This window comes from Chiloscyllium plagiosum, unplaced genomic scaffold, assembly GCF_037043375.1.
Source record: "Chiloscyllium plagiosum isolate Xiang-an unplaced genomic scaffold, Cpla_swu_hap1 HiC_scaffold_52, whole genome shotgun sequence".
Taxonomy (NCBI): domain Eukaryota; kingdom Metazoa; phylum Chordata; class Chondrichthyes; order Orectolobiformes; family Hemiscylliidae; genus Chiloscyllium; species Chiloscyllium plagiosum.
In genome coordinates this window covers 11,138,753-11,165,037 of record NW_028270190.1, presented here as the reverse complement: position 1 = coordinate 11,165,037, position 26,285 = coordinate 11,138,753, and the positions used below count along the sequence as shown (strand labels likewise).

The window sequence follows — 26,285 nt, the reverse complement described above, 5'->3', positions numbered from 1 at the left end:
CACACATTCAATTTCGGAATTCTATCATTAATTCTATCTTTTTCTGAGGACATACAAGTTTTTTGAGTTTGATTTTTTTTTCCCTGTATCTTTCCATTTTGATTGCATTTGGTCAATTTCTTCCTTCCCTTTCAACTCGCGATTTACATGTCATCTTCAGATTATTTTTGCATTCTCTAAAGTGACAGAAGATAACAATATAATATGTCCACCTGTTCTTTATTTCCTGTTGCTAATCCTACAGCCATGCCTTCTAAGGATTCATTGCTCAATGTGAGGTTGAATGCAATGTAATCATTACGACATGAGCTGTTGACTGATTAAACCTGTGGACCTTGAGTCAAATAACCTTCATCACAAGAAGGCAATTTATGGAAAAGTATGATTTCATTTTACCGTGTTCATTCCAATAATTGGTTTTAAATTTGAAACGTCATTAATTTGATCAATCTCGTGCTGGAAGATTCCAATCTACTGACGATGCCTCATGAAGGTGAATTACATTAAACTTTCAGCATTGGATGAATTGTTGGAATTTTATTGTTTGTATTATTAGTACAATTTATATTGTTCCTTCTCAGAATAAGGAAACAGCTAACTTGAAAAGTACCCACTCCCTGTCTAAAGCCCACTGGTTTTGCCTATTAGGTTGTCCATCATGAACTTCTGGCTCTTTCTGGGCAGTGTGGCGGTATCTATTCTGGCTGCAGCCTCAACAGGCACATTTGATTCGAAATTGGATGAAGACTGGAAAGATTGGAAATCACAACATGGGAACCAGTACACCAAGGTAAAAGGAGAGTCTGTAATGTTAAGCTCACTCAGAATAGGAATGATCTGCACACAATTGGCAGAGATTGAGAATATGTAGTTGCAGTCAATGACAGGTACCTGTTGAGTGAAGTGACATTGAGAAAATATTGGTCTTGAAATTCAATGGGTATTCTCCAAGTTTCTAACTTCATTAGAGAACTGATCAAACACAAAGTGAATCAGTAGCGACTTGGTGTATCTTAATTTACTAGGATCCCGCTGCAGTCCTGTTGGATTTACTACAAAGACCACAAACTGTCTCTAGAAGATTAAGATCCATTCTTGGTGTTGAAGAGGCAATTGTAAGTTGGCAACTTGGAGACAGAGGGATGGGGAAGCCGTCTGATTATCTCAAGCGGCCCATTCAATGAAGCGTCTCTTTGCCGACACTGATTTTACTATGCTGGCAGCTTAAGGCAGGTCTCTCACACAACAGGATAAGAAGGTATATACATGCACAGTAATTGCCCATGTATTGGCCTCGGCTTTTTCGCAAGGACGTGGCTTATTGAATTCCCTGCCTGCCACTGGCTTAATCTGACTTCAGACTGGGACAGGTGGTAGGAGAGAGAACGTATCCATTGTCAACGTCATTCATGACGGTCGATTAAACCATCCTCTTGTTCAGCTATTTTATTCTTAATTCACTTTTAGCATGAATCTCTCAGACTGGCAGCTCGACAGGTTTTGCTATGGGCGCGTTATTTTGAGTGGGGTGAGGGGAACCTGATTAATAATTTTGGGTGGGAGGATGGACCCTGACAGCAAAATGTTCTTTCAGGTTTCACAAGCGGATTTTTAATGCTTCTGTATAATTTTATAAATGAAAGATGCTGCAGCCTGATTATATTAATCTCTTTATTCAGGATGAGGAGAGCTACAGGAGAATGACATGGGAGGACAATATGAGATACATCGAAAAACACAACATCGAACACTCATTGGGAAAACACACATCTAAAGTGGGAATGAACAAATTTGCAGCTCTGGTGTGTACAGGATGTATCGTCTGAGATCTATTTGATGCTGGTCATTGTGAAATTGTGAAGCAATATAATTGTGAAGTTATATTCAGCTACATGAGCAGCACTTGGACATTTGGTCCTCCAAGCTGACTCACTCATTCAGTACACTCAATGACTGATCTCACTTTACTCCAAATTGTTGATTCCTTCCTTCTCATTCCAGGTTTCTATAACCCGTAACTCCTCTGGAAATCAAAAACATCTCTCTCAAGTTTGTGTATATTCAATGACTCAAGTCTACATTTCTCTCTGCGGAAGAGAACTCTAATGACTAACAATCCCCTGATTCGATAATTTCTGCTCACTTGCACGATCAGATTCTGTACAACTAAATTGCATTAAACAACACTCTTCGGGGGGGTTTAAACTAATTTGGCAGGGGGATGGGATCCGGACTTGTAGTCCAGCAAGTAAGCTAGCTGTGTGTCAGGATGCCCAAGACTGGAGGGCGGCTGTGGAGAAGGTAGCACTGACAGGGACGACTTGCGGACACAGAGATGGGCTCAAGTGCGTATACTTCAACGCAAGGAGTAACAGAAATAAGGTGGGTGAACTTAAGGCGTGGATCGGTACCTGGGACTACGATGTTGTGGCCATCACGGAAACGTGGATAGATGAGGGACAGGAATGGCTGTTGGAGGTTCCTGGTTACAGGTGTTTCAGTAAGATTAGGGAGGGTGGGAAAAAAGGACGGGGGGTGGCATTGCTAATTAGAAATGGTATAACGGCTGCAGAAAGGAAGTTTGAGGGGGATCTGCCTCTGGAGGTAGTATGGGCTGAAGTCAGAAATAGGAAAGGTGCAGTCACCTTGTTGGGTGTTTACTATAGGCCCCCCAATAGCAGCAGAGATGTGGAGAAACATATTGGGAAACAGATTTTGGAAAGGTGCAGAAGCCACAGGGTCGTAGTCATGGGCGACTTCAACTTCCCAAATATTGATTGGAAGCTCTTTAGATCAAGTAGATTTGGTGGGGCGGTGTTTGTGCAGTGTGTCCAGGAAGCTTTTCTAACGCAGTATGTAGATTGTCCAACCAGAGGGGAGGCCATATTGGATTTGGTACTCGGTAATGAACCGGGACAAGTGGTGGGCTTGTTAGTGGGTGAACATTTTGGTGATGGTGATCACAATTCTGTGACTTTCACCTTGGTTATGGAGAGAGATAGGTGCGCACAACAAGGTAGATTTTATAATTGGGGGAAGGGAAATTACGATGCTGTAAGGCAGGATTTGAGGAGCATACGTTGGGAGCATAGGCTGTCAGGGAAGGATATGGTGGAAATGTGGAACTTTTTCAAAGAGCAGATACGACGTGTCCATGATATGTATGTACCTATCAGGCAGGAAAGAAATGGTCGTGTGAGGGAGCCTTGGTTGACGAGAGAGGTTGAATGTCTAGTAAAGAGGAAGAAGGAGGCTTACATAAGGTTGAGGAAACAGGATTCAGACAGAGCAGTGGAGGGATACAGGATAGCCAGAAGGGACCTGAAGAAAGGGATTAGGAGAGCTAAGAGAGGGCATGAAAAATCGTTGGCGGATAGCATCAAGGATAACCCCAAGGCATTTTATGCGTATGTGAGAAACCTGAGAATGACGAGAACGAGGGTAGGTCCGATCAAGGACAGTAGTGGGAGACTGTGTATTGAGTCGGAAGAGATAGGAGAGGTCTTGAACAAGTACTTCTCTTCAGTATTTACGAACGAGAGGGACCGTATTGTAGAAGAGGAGAGTGTGAAATGGACTGGTAAGCCAGAAGAGATACCTGTTAGGAAGGAAGATGTGTTGGACATTTTGAACAACCTGAGGATAGACAAGTCCCCCGGGCCTGACGGGATATATCCTAGGATTATGTGGGAAGCAAGAGAGGAAATTGCAGGACCGTTGGCAATGATCTTCTCGTCTTCACTGGCAACGGGGATGGTACCAGGGGACTGGAGAGTTGCGAATGATGTGCTCCTGTTCAAAAAAGGGAATAGGGATAACCCCGGGAATTACAGGCCTGTTAGTCTTACTTCTGTGGTAGGCAAAGTAATGGAAAGGGTACTGAGGGATAGGATTTATTAGTATCTGGAAAGACACTGCTTGATTAGGGACAGCCAGCACGGATTTGTGAAGGGTAGGTCTTGCCTTACAAGTCTTATTGAATTCTTTGAGGAGGTGACCAAGCATGTGGATGAGGGTAGAGCAGTGGATGTAGTGTACATGGATTTTAGAAAGGCATTTGATAAGGTTCCCCATGGTAGGCTTATGCGGAAAGTCAGGAGGCATGGGATAGAGGGAAATTTGGCCAATTGGATAGAAAACTGGCTAACCGGTCGAAGGCAGAGAGTGGTGGTAGATGGTAAATGTTCAGCCTGGAGCCCAGTTACAAGTGGAGTTCCGCAGGGATCAGTTCTGGGTCCTCTGCTGTTTGTAATTTTTATTAATGACTTAGATGAGGGAGTCGAAGGGTGGGTCAGTAAATTTGCAGATGATACGAAGATAGGTGGAGTTGTGGACAGTGAGGAGGGCTGTTGTCGGCTGCAGAGGGACTTAGATATGATGCAGAGCTGGGCTGAGGAGTGGCAGATGGAGTTCAACCCTGCCAAGTGTGAGGTTGTCCATTTTGGAAGAACAAATAAGAATGCGGAATACAGGGTTAATGGTAGGGTTCTTAGTCAGGTGGAGGAACAGAGGGATCTTGGGGTCTATGTACATAGATCTTTGAAGGTTGCCACTCAGGTGGATAGAGTTCGTAAGAAGGCCTATGGAGTATTATCGTTCATTAGCAGAGGGATTGAATTCAAGAGTCGTGAAGTGATGTTGCAGCTGTACAGGACTTTGGTTAGGCCACAGTTGGAGTACTGTGTGCAGTTCTGGTCGCCTCACTTTAGGAAAGATGTGGAAGCTTTGGAGAGGGTGCAGAGAAGATTTACCAGGATGTTGCCTGGAATGGAGAGGAAGTCGTACGAGGATAGGTTGAGAGTTCTCGGCCTTTTCTCGTTGGAACGGCGAAGGATGAGGGGTGACTTGATAGAGGTTTATAAGATGATCAGAGGAATAGATAGAGTAGACAGTCAGAAACTTTTTCCCCGGGTACAACAGAGTGTTACAAGGGGACATAAATTTAAGGTGAAGGGTGGAAGGTATAGGGGAGATGTCAGGGGTGGGTTCTTTACCCAGAGAGTGGTGGGGGCATGGAATGCGCTGCCCGTGGGAGTGGTAGAGTCGGAATCATTAAGCGGCATTTGGATAGGTACATGGATGGGTACTTAATCTAGGTTAGAAGTTCGGCACAACATCGTGGGCCGAAGGGCCTGTTCTGTGCTGTATTGTTCTATGTTCTATGTTCTAACACTGGCTGGCTTGGGCTCCTTCTATAGACGGCAGTCACACTATGGATACACCTCTATGTTGTTAAGTCTTCACAGATGCTGTCCATTATGACGTCTGGAAGCCGGAGTTGCATTCTGTACTGTGGAAGCTGCTCCCTTCGGCATCAATTTTCTTCTTGAGTCTGCTGGATCTCTGGCTCCGCCCTACCTGTCGCTGACTAAACATTATCTCACAGCAGTTAAACGTGTCTGCATTCCAATCAAATTGAAGTACATGATCCTTCTCTCTGTATTATTGCTCCTCAGGACAGTTGGTAATTTCCCCAATTCTTGGCATCTCAAAAAAATGTGACTAATGACATCAACATTACACCAGCATTCCATGAATTGAAAATACATTAATCGAATTGAATTGGATTGAATTGAACTGAGCTGAACTGAACTGAACTGAACTGAATTGAATTGAATCGAATTGAAATTAATGTGACATGTACTGAGGCAGAGAGAAAAGCTTTGTCTTGCGAACAATACAGGCAGATCACAGAGTTAAGTCGCATAGATAAGTAAATAATAGCGACAATGACTACGTCAGGCCTTGGTTCTGTTCTCACATTTCCCATCAAGAAAATCATCCTCTCACCATTTGCCCTGTCAATCCCCCTCGAATCTTATTTGTTTCAGTATGATCAGCACTCATTCTCCTCAACTTTATTGTGGAGTGAGCCCAGTCTGTGAAAATGTTTCTCTTGTGATAACCCTCTTCTTCGTAGGAATAATTTTGATTAACCAGCTTCAAATTTCCTTCCAAATATTCCTCCGTAACGAGTGAAATCAATGCTCATCACAGTGCCTTCTGTGTTTGTCCAATGGCAACAAGACTTCCCCACTTTGATACTGTCTTTGCCCTGCATTAAAGACAAATATTTGTTTTGCCTCTTTAATAACTTGCTGGACCTATGTGCACACAAATGTTAATAAGTGAACAAAGAGACAAAACTTTTTTTTTACCACAGGAAAGCCGATATATTGTGTGCACTTGCAATTTTAAAAGACATGTCATGCAGTGCCACATCAGCTGTTGCTAAACAAAATAACAGCTTATGGTTTAGTGCGTAACATATTGGCATTGGTAGACGATTTGTTCGCTAAAAAAGAAACAGAGAATGGGATGGTAGAAAGTGAAGACAGAAATAATCCTATTTTTCTTCTGGGATGGAGGGGAACAACTGCATCAAATATTGTCCAGCGAGGAAAGACTAATCAGGTTGGGACTTTACTGAATGGGGTTTATAAGAATGACAGGTGATCCCTTTGAAATTTATATGTTCTGACTTGGTTTAAAAGGGTGAGTGCACAGATGATGTTGACGTGAATGAGAGAGGCTCGGAATTGACATCATCGAATCACAATAACAGCTTTTTGAAATCGAGGTGTGGAGGAAATCCTTCTCTCTGAGGCCTGAATGTCTTTGCAGGAAGATAGGAAAGTGAAGAAAGCGTTTTTTATGCTCCCCTGTATTTGTCATATTATTGAATACAGGTGTTGGGATGTCATGTTGCTGTTGTAGAGGACATTGGTTAGGCCACTGTTGGCATATTGCGTGCAAGTCTGGTCTCAATTCACTCGGAAAGATGTTGTGAAACTTGAAAGGGTTCAGAAAAGATGAATAAGTATTTTGGCAGGACTGAGGAACTGAGCGATAGGAAGAGGCTGAACAAGTTGAGGTTGTGTTCCCTGCAGCGTAAGAGGGTAAGGAGTGATCTTATGCAGGTTTACAAAATTACGAGGTGCATGCATAGGATAATTCGACAAAGTATTTCTTTTCCCTGGGATCGGGAATCCAGAGCTAGAGGGCAAAGGTTGAGGGTGAGAGGGAAATGACATAAAAGAGACCTAAGGGGCAACGTTTTCACACAGTAGGTAGTACATGGATGGATCAAGCTTCCAGACCATGTGGTGGAGGCTGGCACAATTGCAACATTTGAAGGGCATTTGCAATGGGTATATGAATAGGAAGGGTTTGGAGTGATACGGGTTGGGTGCTGGCAGATGTGACGAGATTGGGTTGGGATATCTGGTCAGCATGGACAGGTTGGACCGAAGGGTCTGTTTCCATACTGTACATCTCTATGACACTAGGCCTCTCTGTATGCCTAATCTGAGAGAGATTCTTAAGCGGTAGGGGAATCAAGGGTTACAATGAAAATGAAGGAACGGGAACATGGACAATTTTGGGTCAATCAGAATGGAATGATGGAGCAGGGTGGAGGGGCCACTAGTCTACTCATGTTGCTATTTCCTATGTTCTTATGGGTGAGGAAACAATTGCGCAAACTGAGTAAGACAGCCTGTCAACAGCATTGAGAGGAGTCCTTAGGTAAGGATAAACACCCCAGTGGGTGGTGACACCAATGAACATGCAGTACAGGTGGAGAGCCTGGAAAATCGAATGGAATCTTTGCAGATTGCAGGGTGTGAGGAGACGTAGTTCAACGTAACTGTGGGAGACAGTCGATGGTATAGCCCTTAAATGGAAACATTAAAATCAAGAAAGGAAAGGAAGATTTTCAGATTTTCCAAGTGAAGTTGGGACAAGGGTGGAAATTCGAAGTAAAATTGATTACTCTTTCTAATTCTGGGTGAGAGTAGGAAGCAACAATCAATGGATCAGAGACAGAACTTTGACAGGGGTCAGAGTAGGACTGGAACAAGGCGTGCTCCATATAGCCTGCAAAAAGGCAGTCGCAACTCGGACTTTTGCATGTACCTAGGGCCCAATTTATTACTCAGAGGATGGGACATATACAATCCACTTTCAAACCGACATATACCCCTCCCTACCCATCAAAAAGAGATACAAGATGATTCAATACCAGTCTGCAATCTCAGTTTGATATGTAGACATCCACAGTTCCGGATGATAAGTTATGTGATGATGGATAGCATCAAATCTGGTCCTTTTCTAACCATTCCAATCCAGTATCTTCATGAAAATGAACAATCTGAGTTTCGCATCTAAATCTAATGGTCCAAGGGCCATGAGGCCAACTCAAGGCCAACGTGTTATCCGGAAATCAGGTCAGGCAATTGATGAAATTTGTAATCCTCCTGATTGGGAAGGTTTATCTCAAACACCAATAAACCCCACCAATCTGAGGAGACTTAACCTATCCTTCCATGATGAAATTGACCTGTCAGGTTTTAATGATCAGAGACGACTATCGAACTGATTCTTGCGAAATGAAACACATGTATAAAGCTCCTGCCATTTTGGTAATTGAACAATCGAACAGAGATATTTGAGCTGCTCGAGGTTTCTCACACAGCTTTATATTGGATTCGGACGAAATGGATGGCCACTTCTTTGCCTGCTGCTCATTTATTCAGTCAAAGATTAAACACGATTAACGAGTGCCCTCATTGCTTTCATCGCACTTCATGCTCATGTCAGCGAATATGTAGAATGTAGCTCTCTTACGTTATTGACATAATCACCACTAAAAGTCAATCATTTCACCAATGTGTTTGAATTTTCAGACCAATGAAGAGTTCAATAAGCTCATGAATGGATTTCTCCGAATCGAAGCTGTCAACATGACTGAAATTGAAACTGATGAAAGAGATGAAAGTCGTGAATCTGAAGAAAGTCACATTGAATTGAGAACTGCAACTGTTGACTGGCGTAGAGAAGGATTAGTTACTCCAGTGAAAAACCAGGTAAAAATCAGAAAAAGCTCTCAAGATTATTAAGTGCAGACATTAATTTCTCAATAGGATTGGACATTATGATCAGCTTGTAGGAATTGTTAGGAAAGGCTCCGTTTCAGTAGATCATTTTTAACCTAAATTGCTTCTCCTGCTTTCTTGTTGCATTTGTTTCCTGGTGTTGGTTATGGTCAGGCAAGGGAGCATGGTATATGTATCAATGGTAATGTTCGTGCTTTTACTCATAATATCTATAGAAATTTTACTTCAAAAACAAATTCAATGGTGAGATTAAATTGTAAAATTGAAGTCTACCAGTACAATTCCGATATAATAAATATTAGTTTAAATGTACATTGGCAAAACTCAACAATGGTAATGTTGCAAACTGCAATGCCAAGCTTCCTTGTGATAACATGACCAGTCTCATTCAAAGGATATTCGATCATATGCTCGACACCCCAACTTTTAAAACCACGTTCACAGTTCACTTCTGTTGGGCTTTGTACCTCTCTCAATCATGCTCTCCAACCTGACAAGGCTGATCGACAGGAAGGCAGAGCCTACTGGTAAGTATATGAAGTATTGTGTACAAATGGGAGTTGTAAAAGATCGGATTATACTGTAATTCTCTAAGTGTCAGTTGCATTGTATGTTTAGGAGGGATACCACCATGAGACTCAGTGAGATTTCTCACTATCGTTGTAAAAACCATCTCGTTAGCTACGTCAATGCAGCTATAACATCTCGCATATCCGATTCGAGCCTAATCTTCCCACACGTTATTCCCGGAACAATTCAATAGATTCCTGATTAGTGCCCGATATCCTGGGAGCTGAGCCATCACAAAAAAGCTGCTGTGCACCCACATGAGCACAAGCATGGCAACCTTGCCCTGCTCAGATAGGAATGCTTTCGAACATGCCAGAGAATGGTACAGAAAAACAACCAACAGTGCCGTAAGAATGCGATGTGTCAGAATCTCTGTGACCACCCACCTTCTCCCTCCGACTCACTCTATCCCAGCCCCAGCACCCCCTCCTACCCAGATTCATGCTGTCACTGACGTCTTCCTCATCTTCCAAACCAACATCGCATCGGCATTTCAACTTCACTACCTTGGAATACCTCCCGCCATGTACCAACACCAAGAACCATGCAAAACTTGAATCTCTCACTCAATCCTTCCCTTTCTGTCATTCAAGGAGAAGAGGGAACACTGGAGGACAGAAACCTCTTGGATTGGTGGAGAGGTGTCTAACACTAGATTCCTCAACCTGTGAGGAGTAACTCTTGTTTCTCACAAGAAAACATGATACACCCACATTCCACTAAGCGAGAAAATACCATTCTTCACTCCTTTGTTAGCACTCTGTCAGTCTCATTAATTCTTCAGTGTATCTTTGCATTGGTCCCAGAAACTTCTGTCTCTCGTGGTCTGCCGGTTCTGTCAGCATTTACTCTAGCTCCGCAGGGTAAGAAGACACCTCCTCGTTCTCTGAGCATGAAAGCATTGCGGCCTCAGATGAAATATCAGGAAGGCTGCGTCCAGCACACACCACCAGCTTCCTGGGAATGTGAGCTATTGAGGGTGTGGGAGCACAGTCTGGTTAGCACCTCACTGTGTCATTTGTCACAGAACTCAGAGGGCTGCCAGCGACCCGGGACGGGCAGAAGAGACCCTGTGGTGTCGGCAAATATCAACATGTACCAGGAAGCAGCAGATGCAGCAGACAGGGATATACACTTGAAAGACGACAGGGATGCAGATACACTATGGGGACCCAGATATCCCAATGAATGAATCATCTAATCTCCAAGAACAGTTTCGCAGTGGCCATGGAGAAGCAGGCCCAGCAACCCCAGCCTCTGCTGGCCATGGGCACAAAGCTGTAACCCATCGACCACTGCTCCACGGGCCTGTAGTCGAGGTGCCACTTTGTAATAACAAGTAATAGGGACAGTGCCTTGCTGGAGGAGGAAGCACACACAGGTCACACCGAAGATCCAGACTCAAGATGTCATAGAAGTGGCTGAGCCTCCACCTGCAAACTGCTGCCCAGTTCTGCTCATCATTGTCAGAGCTTCCTCATCCCCGCCAGACAGAAATGCTGCGAGGCTGACTGAACAAACCACTGCAGGGCTAACAGGCAGCAACAAGGAGTCCGATCCTTCCTGCCCAACCCAGTAACTGATATTCATTAAATCTGAAACAATGGAGGAAAGGGAGGTTTAGTGGCAAGCGTGACAAACCTCGTACGTTATTTGATCCTTTTCGATAAGTGGTATCAGCTTGACCTTCCACTTGGCTGTTTCTCTCTCGGTGGAGAGAAGGCTTAATATAACTGCAGCACCATGATGCCTAACGACATGGTCACATAGGATCAATGTGTGTACTGAGAGCCTGATGTCATATGTGGAAGGAAGAGGAACAAGGTTTGCAGAGGTAAGGCTGTGCTGCAAATACCGTCATACCTCATCCAACAAATTTATGGAATCCCTTCCCATCCAAGATTCATTTTATTCACCATTGCATATTTTGTTATCACCCATCCTCGCGCACAACTGCAATCTCCCATACCTCTTAACGCACAGCCCTCAGAGGTGAAGAATTGCAAACTCTTCTTCCTGTGACAAAAGTTCCCAATCCCCGAACTGGTCACTTTGTCGGCAAAGGACTGTTGAAACCAAGTCTCTGGATTGCAGACGCAAATACAACTCCCCACCTCACCCCCCCCCCCCCCCCCCCCGCCCCCGCACCAGACTATGGTCGATCCCTGGACTGGGGACCAGAAAATGCCAGATGCCAAAGTTCATGGGCAAGCCCATACAACAGGAGCCTGTGCATCTTGCCCTGAGATGCTATTTGGTCTGATCGAACACCATGGTCGTTTGTAACAAATCGGAAACAGCGTTCATCCTGTCCCTCTCTGAGAGCCATGCCATGTTCCCTAGATAGCCAATGCATTTTGTGAATTTGTCAAGAGGGGAAATTGAATAATGAGACAAGTTTTGCTAGTAAGGAGACTTTGCATCATCAAATAATCCTTTAACATGTCAATGCTTCAAGTTGTTAGTCACTGCTGTAGAAATCAGATCAGTCCTCCTGGGAATAACCCGAAGGACGCTGCTTGGCCCAAATACTGTCCCAACCAGGCACTCAGCTCCAGTGTGGACCAGCTAGCGGAAAATTCTCCGACATCTTCAAACTCTCTCTTCTACAAGCTGAAGTCCCAACCTTCTTCAAGAAGTCCACCATCATCTTCGTAAGTGAGGAAACAAAACTCATGCATTGTTCCTTAATGAGGACCGACCAGTGGCCTGAGCACAATCATCATGAAGTGCTTCGAGAAGCTGGTGAGGGTCCACATCAACTCCATTCTCCCAGCCTGCCTCGGTCACTTAAAATTTGCCTTTTAAAGTATCAGGTCCACAGTGGGTGAAATATCTCTCGCCCTGCACCCCTGGAACATCTGGACAAGGACACTTTTGTCAGACTCCTGCTCATTGACTACCCCTCTGCCTTCAACACTCTTATCCTCTCCACATTGAACTCAAAACCCTGTCACATTGGTCATGATTCTACCCTCTGCAAGTTGATCCGCAGCTGCCTGACCCACAGATACCAATCATTGAAGATAGGCAACTGCACCTTCTCCCGAATAACCTTCACCACTTGCGTCCCCCAATAATGAGTGCTCAACCAGTTACTGTACTCCCTTTACACCCACGAATTCCGAAAGAACACCATCTATACATTCACTGACGACAGCACTGTAACAGGAGGGGAATTTGACAACGACTAATGAAAAGACAGAAGGGAGATTGACGTGGTGCAATGAGAATAGCGTCTCTCTCTCTCTCTCAATTTCGGTAAAATTAAATAACACATAATTGACTTCAGAAGGAAAGGAGAACAACACGCTTCCATCTCCATCAATGGGAATGAGGTTGAGAGAATGGAAAATGTCAAATTTCCTAGACTGACCAAAATGGACAAACTTTCCGGAAAATACCATGTGTTTGTGCCGTTGGAAAATATACAACAACACCTCTTTTTCCCCAGAGAGCTCAGGAATTTTGGCATGTGCACAAGGACCCTCACTAACTTCGACAGCTGCACCTTTGAGCGCATACTGTCTGGGTGCAGAAGGCCAGGTATGGCAACTGCGAAGCTCAGGATCATAATAAACTACTGAAGGTTATGTGCGAGTCCCAGACGATCATAGAATCGAATACTCTATCTATGAACTCCACTTACACATCTCGCTGCCACGAAACTGCAGGCAAAATCATCAAGGACCTACCTCACCCCGGTAATGTACTCCTTACATGCATTCCGTCAGGTAGAAGATACTGAAGCTTGAACACATCCACCAGCAGGTGCAGGAACAGCTTTTCCCCAGCTGTTATTAGACGGTTATGAGACTCTCTAGCTCAAATCATACTGGTCTTGCTTACATTGAATTTGCCTTGTGCCCACTCTCTACAATGTACCATTTGTCCAAGTCTTTTTTGATCTTTTCATTCTCGCATACTATCATGTGCCTCTATTGCTCATAAACAAAGGGTTTCACTTTTGTTCGCGACACGTTACAATACATAAATCAAATCAAATCCGAACCCAGGCACACCGATATTCACAGATTTCGTGTAATTCTGAGAAACCTGAACAAACATTTAGACTAAGAGCATTAGTGTGAGACGGTGTTCCAAATGAATGCAGATGCAAACTGGCTATCGTTTTTCGATCAATATGATTTAATGTGGTTATATTTCTGTCAACACTAGGGTCAATATCATTCTGACTGGGCTTTCAGTGCAACTGGTGCCATAGAAGGACAGTGGGCAAAAAGGCATGGAAACCTGGTTTCTCTCAGTGAACAGAATCTGATTGATTGTCAGGAACCAAGAAACGGATGCTCTACTGGAACGGCAATGAACGGCTTTGATCAAGTGATTGATTTTCAAGGCATCAACTCTGAGGAAACTTACCCTTACACAGGAAAGGTAAATCCCCAAGACTTCTAGTAAGATTGTGGTGGAGTCGGGGTTCATTCTCATTTCGTTTTATTTCATTTCTTCTGTCCTGTCTGCATTCACTTGCAAGTTTTCTTGGAGTTTATTTTAATTACCTCTTGGTGAAGAGCAGCGAAATCTGTGAGTGAGTCGAGCAGCACGGACTCACAACGGAGATGGCCGAGAGAGGTTGGGTTCCTCATGGCTCCTGCCCTGACGCCAATTCATGGCTGCTCAGGCGGTGATGAGTCTACGTCCGTGGCAGTGTCCATATCCAGTACAGTTTCGTGCAGGAGCAGATGAGCTCTGTTTTCGTTCATGGCAATGTCGGTATCTATCATAGATTCACAAAATTAGCTGTGCAGGTGAGTCTGGGATTTTGGCAGCATTTGCATCCAGCACAGATTCATGGAGGTAGCGTGCAAGTGGGTTAGTTTTCTGTCAGTGTCTGTATCCAGCAGAAGTTCACGGAGGCAGAGCGAAGGTGAGATTTGTTTCCTGTCAGTATCTGTATCCAGCTCAGATTCATGAAGGCAGAAAAGGTGAGTTTGGTTTCCTGTTATTCCTGCATCCATCATAATTTAGTGAAGATTAGTTTGGGTTCTGTCAGTGTCGCTATCCAGCGCAGATTCATGGAGGGAGGGGAAAGGTGTTTTCGGGTTCCTGTCATGATCTGTATCCAGCACAGATTCATGGAGATGGGGAGAAGTTGAGTTTGGGTACCTGTCAGTGCAGGTCGCCATCACAGATTCATGGAGGCAGCAATGGAGCTTCGGCACAGTACAAGATCCGGCAGCAACTGCAGTGATTGCATTAGTAACCGATGTCGAAAGCAGCCTCGTGGTAACAACAGAATCGTGTTTGGACCAATGTCATGCCTAGCAGCATCAGTGAGGTCCATCAAGGCCTCCTTTTGACCAAGGCATCAGCGGAGTCAAGATGCTGCCAAACATTGGGCGACTTTCATTCCGACGGTGATAGAGAAGGGGACACATGCCTGACCAGCATGTCCATGATGGAGCACTTAGCAAGGACTATGCAGTTGGACGTTTTCTTTATTTCTCCATTTCTTTCTCCTTTATATTGTATGTTGTGATTTTAAATGTGTTTTGAGATGGTGCTGCAGCGTGGCAACACTATACAACACATGTCACTGTATGTGCAAAGAATATGCACGTGACAGTAAATAACTCAAATGAAAATCCTTAGGTGCTTTACAAAAGCACGGACTTATTCCAACATCCATGGCAATAGACCGTGGAATGCAGCGCTTTTCAAATGGGATCTGCCATGCTGGATCTGTGTCAATCCTTCCCTGAGAGTCTGCCCTCAGGTTTCTGAAAGTGTCACTGTACAAGTAGTATTAAGAAGGCTGAGAGAATATAATCTTTCAGCACTCCCAGTCATCTCAACCTTATCTTGGAATGCTCTCCTACATCTTGACCCAACACCTCGTACCCTCAGCCAATGTGTCTGAGGAGTTAAGAGTACTTCCATTTCTGTGAATTAATGATCACCATTTACAGAGTTCAAAGATGTGGTGGTTAGGGGGATTGTCTATGTTAAACTAACCATAGTGCGCAGGGAATTATAAGTTAGGTGTCTAAGCCATGGGAGACGCAGGGTTACAGGGATAAGGTAGGGCCGAATGGGCATTTTCTGCACTCTGAGGATACTATGATACTGTGAGTTAGCATGTGGATATGACGTTCAGCTGAATCAACGGAACATTCCGCATGTTCTGTCCTTCAGACGGGTACGTGCACCATTCACTATAACAGTTCACATCCTAACACAGCGATGGACAGATCTGAAGAGTCAGGAATAAAGGTAACTATTTTTAGTCTGTCTGCTTCTCCCATATGCCCCATCGGGCTGGTCAGTCACTCTAATATAAGTTGCAATTTTACATGAAAAGGAACAAGTTACGTTTGGAGTGTGAGCTATAAGAAGTTATGAACATTTGATGAGAAATCTTCGAATTATGTGCTCATGTCGTTGTTAAGTCTGTGTGTAAATATGGTCCTTTGTTAAGAGAGGTGTTTACTCTTTAGGAATATCATTTACCGTGCAACTTGCTGGGTTGACATTTGGCATATTGTGAGTAATTAAGAAACTTAGCTTGAATCTATACTCAGGAGACGTTTTTGCGTAAGTTGCTTTACAGTTGATGTTGTTCCTCCAGAAGCTGTTGTTGTCTTTCTACACGTCACAATTGCCCCGCGTATTGGATTTGATTGGGATCAGCCTCTTGCTTGCAAATCCCAGCTCTTTGTCTCAATGTCACACAGTTTCAACTTGTTTTTCAGTTCATTCTTCAAGTTCTTACCCCAGCTCTTCCACACTCTCATGTCTGGACTCATTGTAGATGACTTGTGCGTTATCATCCAGGACAGCTGTTGCTTTTGTTTTGGGTTTGTGTCAACACTGCTTAATTGTTCCTGTTGTAAACTGAGGCCACAGACAATGCAGACTTTAAGTCCATTGTCTGCCCATCCACTCTGCTCTCCAAAATCCAGCGTTTCATTGGCCAAAGAAACAACTAAATGAAAGAAACACTCTCGTCATGTGACAGGCGGACATGATCTGGTAACTGGGCATCGGTCTAAACTAAACCTATTATATGGCTATGTTTTATGGAGGTGATGGCCCCTCACTCACTGGCTGGCGAGTCAACATTAACAGAGTCCCCTCTTTTCATGAAGCCACAGGGAAGGGCACTGAGCTGGACAAGAGGAGGGCTTTGCACAAATGACAGCGCCAAGGAGTGGTCATTACCAGCCAGAGGCCAGTGGCCCTGCTCAACAGGCAGGCAGTAACATTTAGTGCAACAACCTGAGGGCTGGTATTGATCTTGGGTAACAGACCAACAGTAAGTGATTGAGTGAGAGGAGGGCAGGTGACGATCACAACACAGCTTTGTATCGGGGTGTGTTTGGCTGGGGTGGGGTGTGGTGCAGTGAGGTAAGATAACAGCAGGTGTACCCTTCCTCAACTGGTACTTGATATTTTCCCGACCCCTAAATCTACAAGCAATGCTGAACACATTTTCATGTCGTTGACCTCTCATATTGAGCACCTCACTCACCCTGAATGAATTATATTGGCATTGGGATCAGGACTGCTCAGTATTATAAATTGCCAATTTGGCAGCCTCAGTTTGGACTCCAGCACGAATACTCGGCTTGTGATTCATTACACCTTTAGTCCCTATTTTACACTCCATAGTTGGGGAAACGACCTGACCCCAGAGTTAAAGTGAGAATGACACCCCTTTCCATCAAGGCATGACGTAACATGAAGGAGCCCAAGAAAATCTGGAGTGAATGGGAATTGGAAGAAAAAAAATCTTTTGGTTGTAATTATATCGAACACACTGAAAGGTGTTTGCAGTTATTTGATGTCTTTCTGCTCAGGACATTTCGATCGGAGTTCCTCAGTGTAGCCTTCTTGGTACAGCCATCTTCAGCTGCTTCGTCAGTGATCTTCTATCCAAAAGGTAAGCAGGGGGAATATCTACACGATTGTCAGCACCATTTGAATTTAGCTGACAATGTGTTGCTGGAAAAGCGCAGCAGGTCAGGCAGCATCCAAAGAACAGGAGAATCGACGTTTCAGGCATAAGCCCTTCTTATCACATTTTGAAGAAATCTGTGTCTAATGCGGCAAGGTGTGGACAATATCTCCACTTGCGAAGATAAATGACAAATAACATTCTCACCAGACAAGTGCCAGGCAATGACAAAATCCAACAAGAGAGATAATTTACCCATCACTGAATCGCACACTATCAACATCTCTGAAGCCTTTCCGTCAACTAAACAAAAGGCAAGGATATGTTGGAATACTACCACTTCCCTGGATGACTGCAGCTCCGACAACAAAGAAAGAAACAGATATTTTATTGGTTGTCTACTATAAACATTGGACAGATTGGACAGTAGATCTCGGAAACGTGCAGATTTTACAGAATTGCTGATCAGGGTAATTTGAAATTCCCCAATATTAATAGGAACATCCGTGGTGCAGACTATCTGGATGGATATGATTTTGTTGGGTGTTTCCAGGAAGTATTCCTGATTCAATAAATAGATAGGCCAACTGGGGGAGGCCATATTGGATTTGCTGCGAGGCAATTCGCCAGGCCAGATGTCAGATATTTCGGTGGGAGAGCATTTCGTTGACAGAGAGCATTAATGCTACAACTTTGCGGTCGACATGGGGAGGAATAGAAACGGACTGTATGAGAGGGAAGCTGAAAATGTGTTGCTGGAAAAGCGCAGCATGTCAGGCAGCATCCAATGAGCAGGAGAATCAACGTTTTGGGCATGAGCCCTTCTTCAGGAAGAAGGGCTCATGCCTGAAACGTCGATTCTCCTGCTCCTTGGATGCTGCCCGACCTGCTGCGCTTTTCCAGCAACACATATTCAGCTCTGATCTCCAGCATCTGCAGTCCTCACTTTCTCCTGTATGAGAGGGAATTTAATCTGGAGACGGGATGTTTTACTGCTCTTCTACAGGACCTGTGGAGTGTAAATTAGGAATAATTGTTCTACGGAAATGCACAACAGAAATGTGGAGCTTATTTTTACTGTGTTGAATAACTTTGTCCCAATGAGACCGGTGTGGAATTGTAAACGAAAGGAGCCCTGGATGACAAGAGCAAAAGAGCGGGATCTAGCGCAAATTTTGAAGATTACAGGGTCGAAAGGAACGAACTCAAAATCGACTGAGGAAAGCTGGTTGGGGGCATGAAGAAGCCTTGGCGGGAAGGATTTGGAAAAATCCAAATGTTTTGCACACGTACATTAGGAATAAGAGAATGATCTGAGAGAGTCTAAGCTGGGTCCAAGCCAATGGAGGGAACTTAAGCATCGAGCGTGGCGAGATAGAGAAGGATCAAAACGAATTTTTTTTTGCTATAGTATTCATGAGAGAGAGGGAGCTTGATGATAGAGAAAATACTGGGGAAGAGCTTAATAGGCTTGAACAGATTGATATTTAGAATGTGGATATGGTAGAAATTCTGGAAAGCGTGAGTATGATTCAATCTCGAGGGCGGGATCAGATCTATCCACATTTCCTCCGAGAAGTGAGAAGTGAGATTGCAGCACATCTGGCAATGATCTTTGAATCCAAACCCTTCACAAGAGTAGTTCTTTATGTTTGGAGGGAGGCATATATTGTAATTCTCTTCAAGGAATTAAATAGGTGAAAACAAACTGAAATTATTGTCTAGGTAGGTTTACGTCTGTGGTCAGTAAGGTACTGGAAAAAGATCGCAGATATAGGATTTTGGATTGTTTGGACAATGATTTTTGATTAAGGAAAATCAATATGGCTTTTTGAGGAGCATGTCATGCATCGCAATTCTTATTGCGTTCTTTGACGATGGGTCGAAACAGGTTGATGAAGGTCGAGCAGTGGATAGAATGTATATGGATTTCAGTAAGGTATTAGATGGGTTCCCCACGGCAGGCTCATTCAGTAAGTTAGGAGGATATAGGATCTATTGAAATTTGGCTGCCTGTATACGGAATTGGCTGGCTGATAGAAGACAGGAAATGGTCGTGGATGGGATGTCATTCATTTGAAGGTCGGAGACCAGTGAACTCCTGCACGGATCTGTTATTGGGCCTTTGCTCTTTGTTGTTTTTTTTTGTAAATGGCTTGGATAAAGAAGTGGAATATAACCAGAGACGTTTACCCAGGAAAAAGGCTGTCACGGGAGATCATACAGTTATGGTCACTGGAGAAAGTAAAGTGAAGATACCAGAGGTAGGTTGTTTCCAAAGAGTTTTTGATTCGTGGACTGCACTGCTAGCTTTGGTCGTAAAGTTAGAGACATTCAGAACATTTAAGCGACTGCTGGACAAGCACATGCATGACAGCAATTTGAGTGGTGTGTATTTAGGTTGATCTTAGATTAAGATAAATGTTTGACACAACATTGGGGTCCGAAGGGCATGCACTGTGCTGCACTGTTCAATGTTCTATGTTTTGACACTGAGTAGGTTTGACACCATCCAGGACATTCACTCCATTTGTCTGGCATCAAATCCACAAATATTAATTCCCTCCAATATCATCACAAAGTGATAGCAGTATATACAATCCACGAACTACAGCTGTGAAGACAGAATTTTCCAAACCGAAGGCCACTTCCGCCAAGGAGGGCAGTAGATACAGTTAACACCACTCCCTGCAACATCCCCTCAAGTCACTCACCATCCGGGCTCAGAAATTTATTGACATTCCGTCACCGACTTTGGGTCAAAAGCCTTGAACTCCTTCTCGAACAGAATAGTACCAATCAAAAATTCTTCAAATGTTCTGGAAGGCAGCTCATCACACCTTCTCCAAGCCAAGTTTGAATAGGGAATGAACGCTACACAGTCTGCCACAACTACATTTTAAACCATCTTGGAATTAAATCTGGGTGAATGTGGCAATCCCTCCTGTTACACACAACCACCCATTTCAATATCGCTCCCAGTATCAATCTCACCCCAGAGTTGGCATCATATTCTGCCCTGTGTCCTGAAGCTGAAGTAACTGCAACATTGGTGAGAAGTAATTGAAAATTATTGACCACAATCTTCACTCCATCAGACAGTAGCAACACTCTGCAAAGTCACCATATTTATAATTTTCCAATTTTCGTTTAAACACGGGTATTGAGGCCATACTTTAGACAATCAATATACTCCATCATTTCCAACATGCAAGAATTTACAGAAAGGCCGAGGGGTGTAGGTGTATAATTCCTTGGAAGTGGAGCCGAGGATAGATAGGATGGTGAAGGAGGCATTTGTCACATTTACCTTTATTGTTCAAAACATTGATACAGGTATTGGGACGTCATATTGCAGCTGTACAGGACATTGGTGAGGCCACTTTTGTAAAACTGTACACATGTTTGGTTGCTCTGTTCAGGGGAGGATGTTGTTAACTTTCACAGGGTGCAGAAAATATTGACAAGGATGTTGCTGGGATTGGGTTTCAGTTATCGGGAGAGACTGAATAGTCTGGGGCTTTTCTCCAAGCGGAGGAACAGATGCTGAGGGGTGACATTATCAAGGTTTATAAAATCATGACATACATGAAGCGGGTGAAGAGCAGAATGTTGTAGCCATGGGATCTGAGTCCAAACCTCGATAGCAGAGCCTTAAGATGAAAGGGGAAATATTTGAATAGGTTCTGTGACTAATACTAATTAGTTGTAATCCAATGACTCTTATGATGTAATTATTGACGGTAAGGGAAACGGTTATCTGTATGTGAAGAATTTAATTCACTAATGTATGATCACAAGTTTCAGATGAGTCGACCGAAAACTGTGAAGAGGTTCAACTCGTTCAAATGTAGTTTCTGTATGAGCTAACTCGATGGTGAGCTTGATTGGGATATTGAGTTGTCAAGGCAAAGTACTTTTTTTTATTTTCTCACATTTCAAGTCATTTGTAATACCATTGCTTGGTCTAAGTGTAGAATGTTTCGAATACATTGAGCAATAAATATTAAGTTTGACACAAGAAAACCCTATAAATGATCTGAGTTGTAACTGTCTCGCGCCGAGGATCATGTATGTATGGAATGACCTGCCTGAAGAAGTGGCGGAGGCTGGTACAATTACAAAATTAAAAAGGTACGGAGATGGGTATATGGATTGGAAGTGTTCAGGACCAGGTGGTCGCAAATGGGACTACAATACGTCAGGATATGTGACCGGCGAGGACGAGTTGGAACAAATGGTTTGTTTTGGTGCTAAGTCACGCAAAATGTGCCTTTTTCTCAACAAGTAGTGAACAAATATCGCACAGGTTTGGGAAAATAAAGTGGATGCCAAAGTCGGAATGCAGAAAAGTGTCAAGCAAAGAAAAAAAGAGCTTTATTATGATCTTAATGAGTATTCCTTTTGAACATTTTATTTAAAATTTAGGATACAGACTACTGCAGATTTCAGCCAGATAAAATTGCTGCTAAAATCACTGACTACAAATGGGTTTGGGGAGGCGAGGCAGCATTGGAACAAGCTGTGAGAGAGATAGGACCGATGTCTGTTGTGATTAATGCAAGTCTGAAATCCTTTCAACATTATAAAGGAGGTAAGTCGCAGAGCACTGGATGATGTCTTTGAATCATAATATCGACTGTTCAAGAAAATGTATTAGAAATCATACATCTACAGACACATTTACTGTCACTATTCTGGCATTAATATTACTGCAATGTTTACCATGGACCATGACCCTTGCCATTGTTCCTGTCTACACTCCCCCCGTGTTACATGCCGTCCAGTGCTGTCAGATATCATCGAGTTAAAGTTAGACCATGCTACAAACTGAGCTCAGGAGTGGTAATGAGAAATGGACCTGCTCCCATTCGGAGTCATGCAAATAGCTCAAAACGTTGTGCTATAGCTAAGAGAACTGATAGTGAGATGTAACTGTCCTGATGTGCTGCTGAGTGACTGCACATGTCAACGTTTTTTTTTAATTGTAAACTGAAGACGCGACACTCACTGTATCTGGATTAAGAGGAAAATCGAGTTTCGGGCAAAAGCCCTTCCTGATGAAGTCGATTTTCCTGCTCCTCAGATGCTGCCTGACCTGCTGTGCATTTCCAGATTAAGTCTAATCTGGACTCTGATCTCCAGCATCTGCAGTCCTCACTTTCGCCTGAGGCTGAAAAGGCTGCAGCCTTGTTCGCTGGTACGACAGAGACTGAAGGGTGAGCTTGTGGATGTTCATAAACAATAATGGGTATGGGACGAATAAAGAGAAGGAGAGTCCAAAACGAGAGACCATATGTTTAAGGCGAGAAAGGAAAGATTTAAAAGTTATCTGAGGAGCAATGTTTGCACACAGAGCATGGTACGTGTCTGGAATGAAATACCAGAGGAAGTGGTGGAGAGTGATACAAATACAACATTAGAAAAGGCATATGGATGGGTACATGAACAGGAATGGTTTACAGGGATATTGGCCAATTGCTGGAAAATAGGACTAGATTGGTTGAGGTTATGTGCTCAGCATGGACGATTTCGATCGAAGGATCGAAGCATTTCTACGCTATAAAACTCTATGACTCTGAAGGATGTGCCGAGAGGAAGTGAGAATGGCAGAGGCGATGTCATTGGGAAACATTGATTAAAGTCAACAGATGTAATGGTGCGGAGTGAGGACGATCAATTTGAAGACAGTTAGGAAAAAACAGACACATCAGTGTTCATTAATCAAAGCTAAATTAACACGAATTGAATATTTCACAGATAAACCATTTAATATGTGTCTCCTTACAGGAGTTTACTATGATGAAAATTGCAATGGATATGTAACCGATGAAGTGCTGGTGGTTGGTTTTGGAATTGAGGATGGAATGAACTATTGGCTGGTTAAAAACAGGTCCGTACTCTATGAAATAACAAACACCTGATCACAGACGGAGAAGGGACAGTGACATGGAATGAATTTCCTGTCTCTGTGCTGCAAACTGTGTATCTGTTCAGCGAGCACGTAACACTGTGTTTATCTGGAACTGAATGCTTAATGGTTGTGCTGTCTGAGATGATATCTAAAAAAAGTCTGAGGTAGGTATCCCATCACCAAGTAACGCTGCACTTACAAGTGTACAGTTCTTGTGTGAAGGATTGCTTCATACAGAGGCAGGAATCAGAGTGTCATTATCCCTGAATCACAACCATTTTTTAAACTTACCAGTACAAATTACAAACATACGGTTAAAATTAACAGCTATACACAACAAAAAAAACAAGTTACTGGTGAAATGGGCGGCACAGTCAGATCCCAAACCCAACTGTACAAACTGTTCACAGGGATACAAGGACAAAGCTCGAACCACTTGTCACTAGGGCACTGATGGGATCAGAATAACAGCCCCAATTTTGGAACGTAGAACTTTACAGCCCAGTACATGCCTTTTAACACTCGATGTTGCGCCGACCTGTGGAACCAATCTGAAACCCATGTAACAAACATTATTCCATTCTCGTCCATATGCCTGACCAATGACCATTTAAATACTCTGAAATGTGGCAATACCTCGACTGTTGCAGGCAGAGTTCCAATCCCCGACAACAATCTGAGGAAAGAAGCTACCACTGACATCTGTCCAATATCTATCACTGTTGATTTTAAAGCCCTCCTGCCAGCCATCGCCATTCAAGGAAAAAAGCCTCTCACTATCCAACCTATCAAATATTTTAATTAACTTATGTGTCTCAATTAATTCACCTCTCAAACTTTTTCCTAACGAAAAGTGCCTTAACTCCCACAGCTTTTCCTTTTAATATCTCCCTCCATAACTGGCGATTTCCCAGTAAATCTCATCTGAACCCGTTCCAAAGCATGCACATTCTTCCTGTAATATGGTGACCAGAACAGTGCACATTACCCAGAATATGGTTGCAACAGAGTTTAGTCCGGCTTGAAGCATGATCTCCTAATTCCGAAACTGAATCCCCCTAACAATCAAAGCTAACACACCATATGCCGTCTCAATAACCCAGCAACCTGGGAGGCAACATTCAAACATCGATGTACCTCGACACCGAGATCTCTGTGCTCATCTACACAAGCACGAATCTGACTCTTCGCCCATTACATTGGAATCCTTCCAAACTGAATCACCTCACACTTTTCCACGTTAAACTGCATTCGCCACCTTTCGTCATAGCTCTTCAGCTTATCTCGCTATCTCCGCAATCCATACAACCTTAGTAACTCTAACGAACTTAATGTCATCCGCATATTAATCCATCATCCTTCTATGCTCTCGTTCAGTTCATTTATATAAAAATCGACTAAAAAAATGGATCCAAAACTGATCCTTGTAGTACTTCATTAGTAACTGAACTCGAGAATGAATATTTTCCATCAACTACCACCGTCTGTCTCCTTTCAGCGATTTATTCTATGAGGCGTCGCTGGCTGCCGTTATTACAATCACGGCAGTCAGGCTTGAAAGAAGCAGTCACATCTTCAGGGCCAGATTAGATACAAAATGTTTGATGAAATAAGTCCTGTGGTTCGGGTGAATATACACACACAGACACACACACACACACAGACACAGACACACACACACTGACACATACACACATTTCTACATGATTTCCCAGAGGAAATAGTATGTGGGTGGCTTATAAAAACATAGACATTGTTGTTTAATAAGGTAGATAGTATTACAGTGTAATGGGTGCTGGAACAATTTGGTAAAGCTGGAAATGTGATTTGGGCAGGGTAACCGGATATGGAACAAATTTTAAGGCCGAGGTATCGTTGCAGTTCAGGAGACACTGGGTAACCTGTGCCCAAATCAACTCATGCTCTGCACAGACTATATCCTGTAGCAGGCAATCTCAGAACGATGATGGTAAAAAAAAACTCTGAGAAAATCTCCTCCTCCATATGGCAAGAAGGAAATCTCCAGGAGGCCATCTATAAAGCTCTCACTCGTCCCTATTCACTTTCCCCTTCATATCTACTCCAGCTGCAGACCTATCCCTGATAATGATCTCACCTCATGCCATTTTAAATGTTGTAGTGAGTCCATACGGACTGTACAGATCAGCAATTGATGTAAAAGAAAACAATTGACTCTTGCCAGCCTGATGCAACTTATTCTTTACAACTCATTATCTAGCTCAGTAATTCCAGAATTCAGTCCCTAAAATAATTCCAATTGTATACCAGAGTTAAAACAGATGCTTCTCCAAACATGTCTCTTTTATTAGCGTTTGGATTCCAACACCAATGGATTTTCTTATTTTCCAGCTGGGGAACAGACTGGGGTGAAGACGGGTACATCAAAATTGCTAAGGATAGAGGGAATCACTGTGAAATTGCCAGTTTTGTGCGGTACCCTGTCGTGTAACGAGCCAACTGATAAGACAGAGCTTCATCAATCCCAGCTGAATGGAAATCCGGACTATTTCTGTTAATGCTGACTCATTCAAGGACATTGCTTTAATTGTCTGCTGCAAATTTAACAAGTGAAATAATAACGATTTTTGCACATATAAAACCAATGGCATTGTCTGATTGATACATATCGCCACTGTAAATGATAGAGTGAATACATTCTCCAGCTTGTAGAAGACAATAATCTGCATGTACTGCTGATGTCCAACATTATAATAAAGGCTGCCAGCAATCATTTTCAGAGCTTGTTTGTTCCAAAGGAACGTATTTGTCTTTGTGCCGAATGAATTGTCTTGTCTGCTATGAAATCTATTGTCAAACCACGTTGTAGACAAATGCACAGAAAATTTGAAGAGTCTGTGTTTTTTGACACCAGCATAGTTACTGAATAAATGCAATGGGGTTGTTGAGGACAATAAGGCTTAATTGAACAGAGTCTAAGCAGAAACACTCCTGGAAACAGGTT

General features: G+C 43.2%; 1 protein-coding gene across 1 annotated transcript; it reads left to right on the top strand.

Moving 5' to 3' along the window:
* The first annotated feature begins 655 nt into the window (after positions 1-655).
* On the top strand, positions 656-25,872 carry LOC148134790 (procathepsin L-like). The gene is made up of 7 exons (XM_087985415.1): positions 656-790; positions 1,680-1,802; positions 8,688-8,867; positions 13,647-13,865; positions 21,817-21,982; positions 23,179-23,281; positions 25,673-25,872. Exons 1-7 carry the CDS (start codon positions 659-661, stop codon positions 25,770-25,772), a joined length of 1,023 nt encoding a protein of 340 aa, XP_087841541.1. The 5' UTR covers positions 656-658; the 3' UTR covers positions 25,773-25,872.
* The last annotated feature ends 413 nt before the right edge of the window (positions 25,873-26,285 follow it).

Excerpts from the sequence above, each read along its gene's own strand:
- LOC148134790 (XM_087985415.1), top strand. The coding sequence starts at position 659 with ATGAACTTCTGGCTCTTTCTGGGCAGTGTGGCGGTATCTATTCTGGCT. Across the intron at positions 1,803-8,687 it reads TGAACAAATTTGCAGCTCTG|ACCAATGAAGAGTTCAATAA; the intron begins GTGTGTACAGGA and ends TTGAATTTTCAG. Across the intron at positions 23,282-25,672 it reads TATTGGCTGGTTAAAAACAG|CTGGGGAACAGACTGGGGTG; the intron begins GTCCGTACTCTA and ends CTTATTTTCCAG.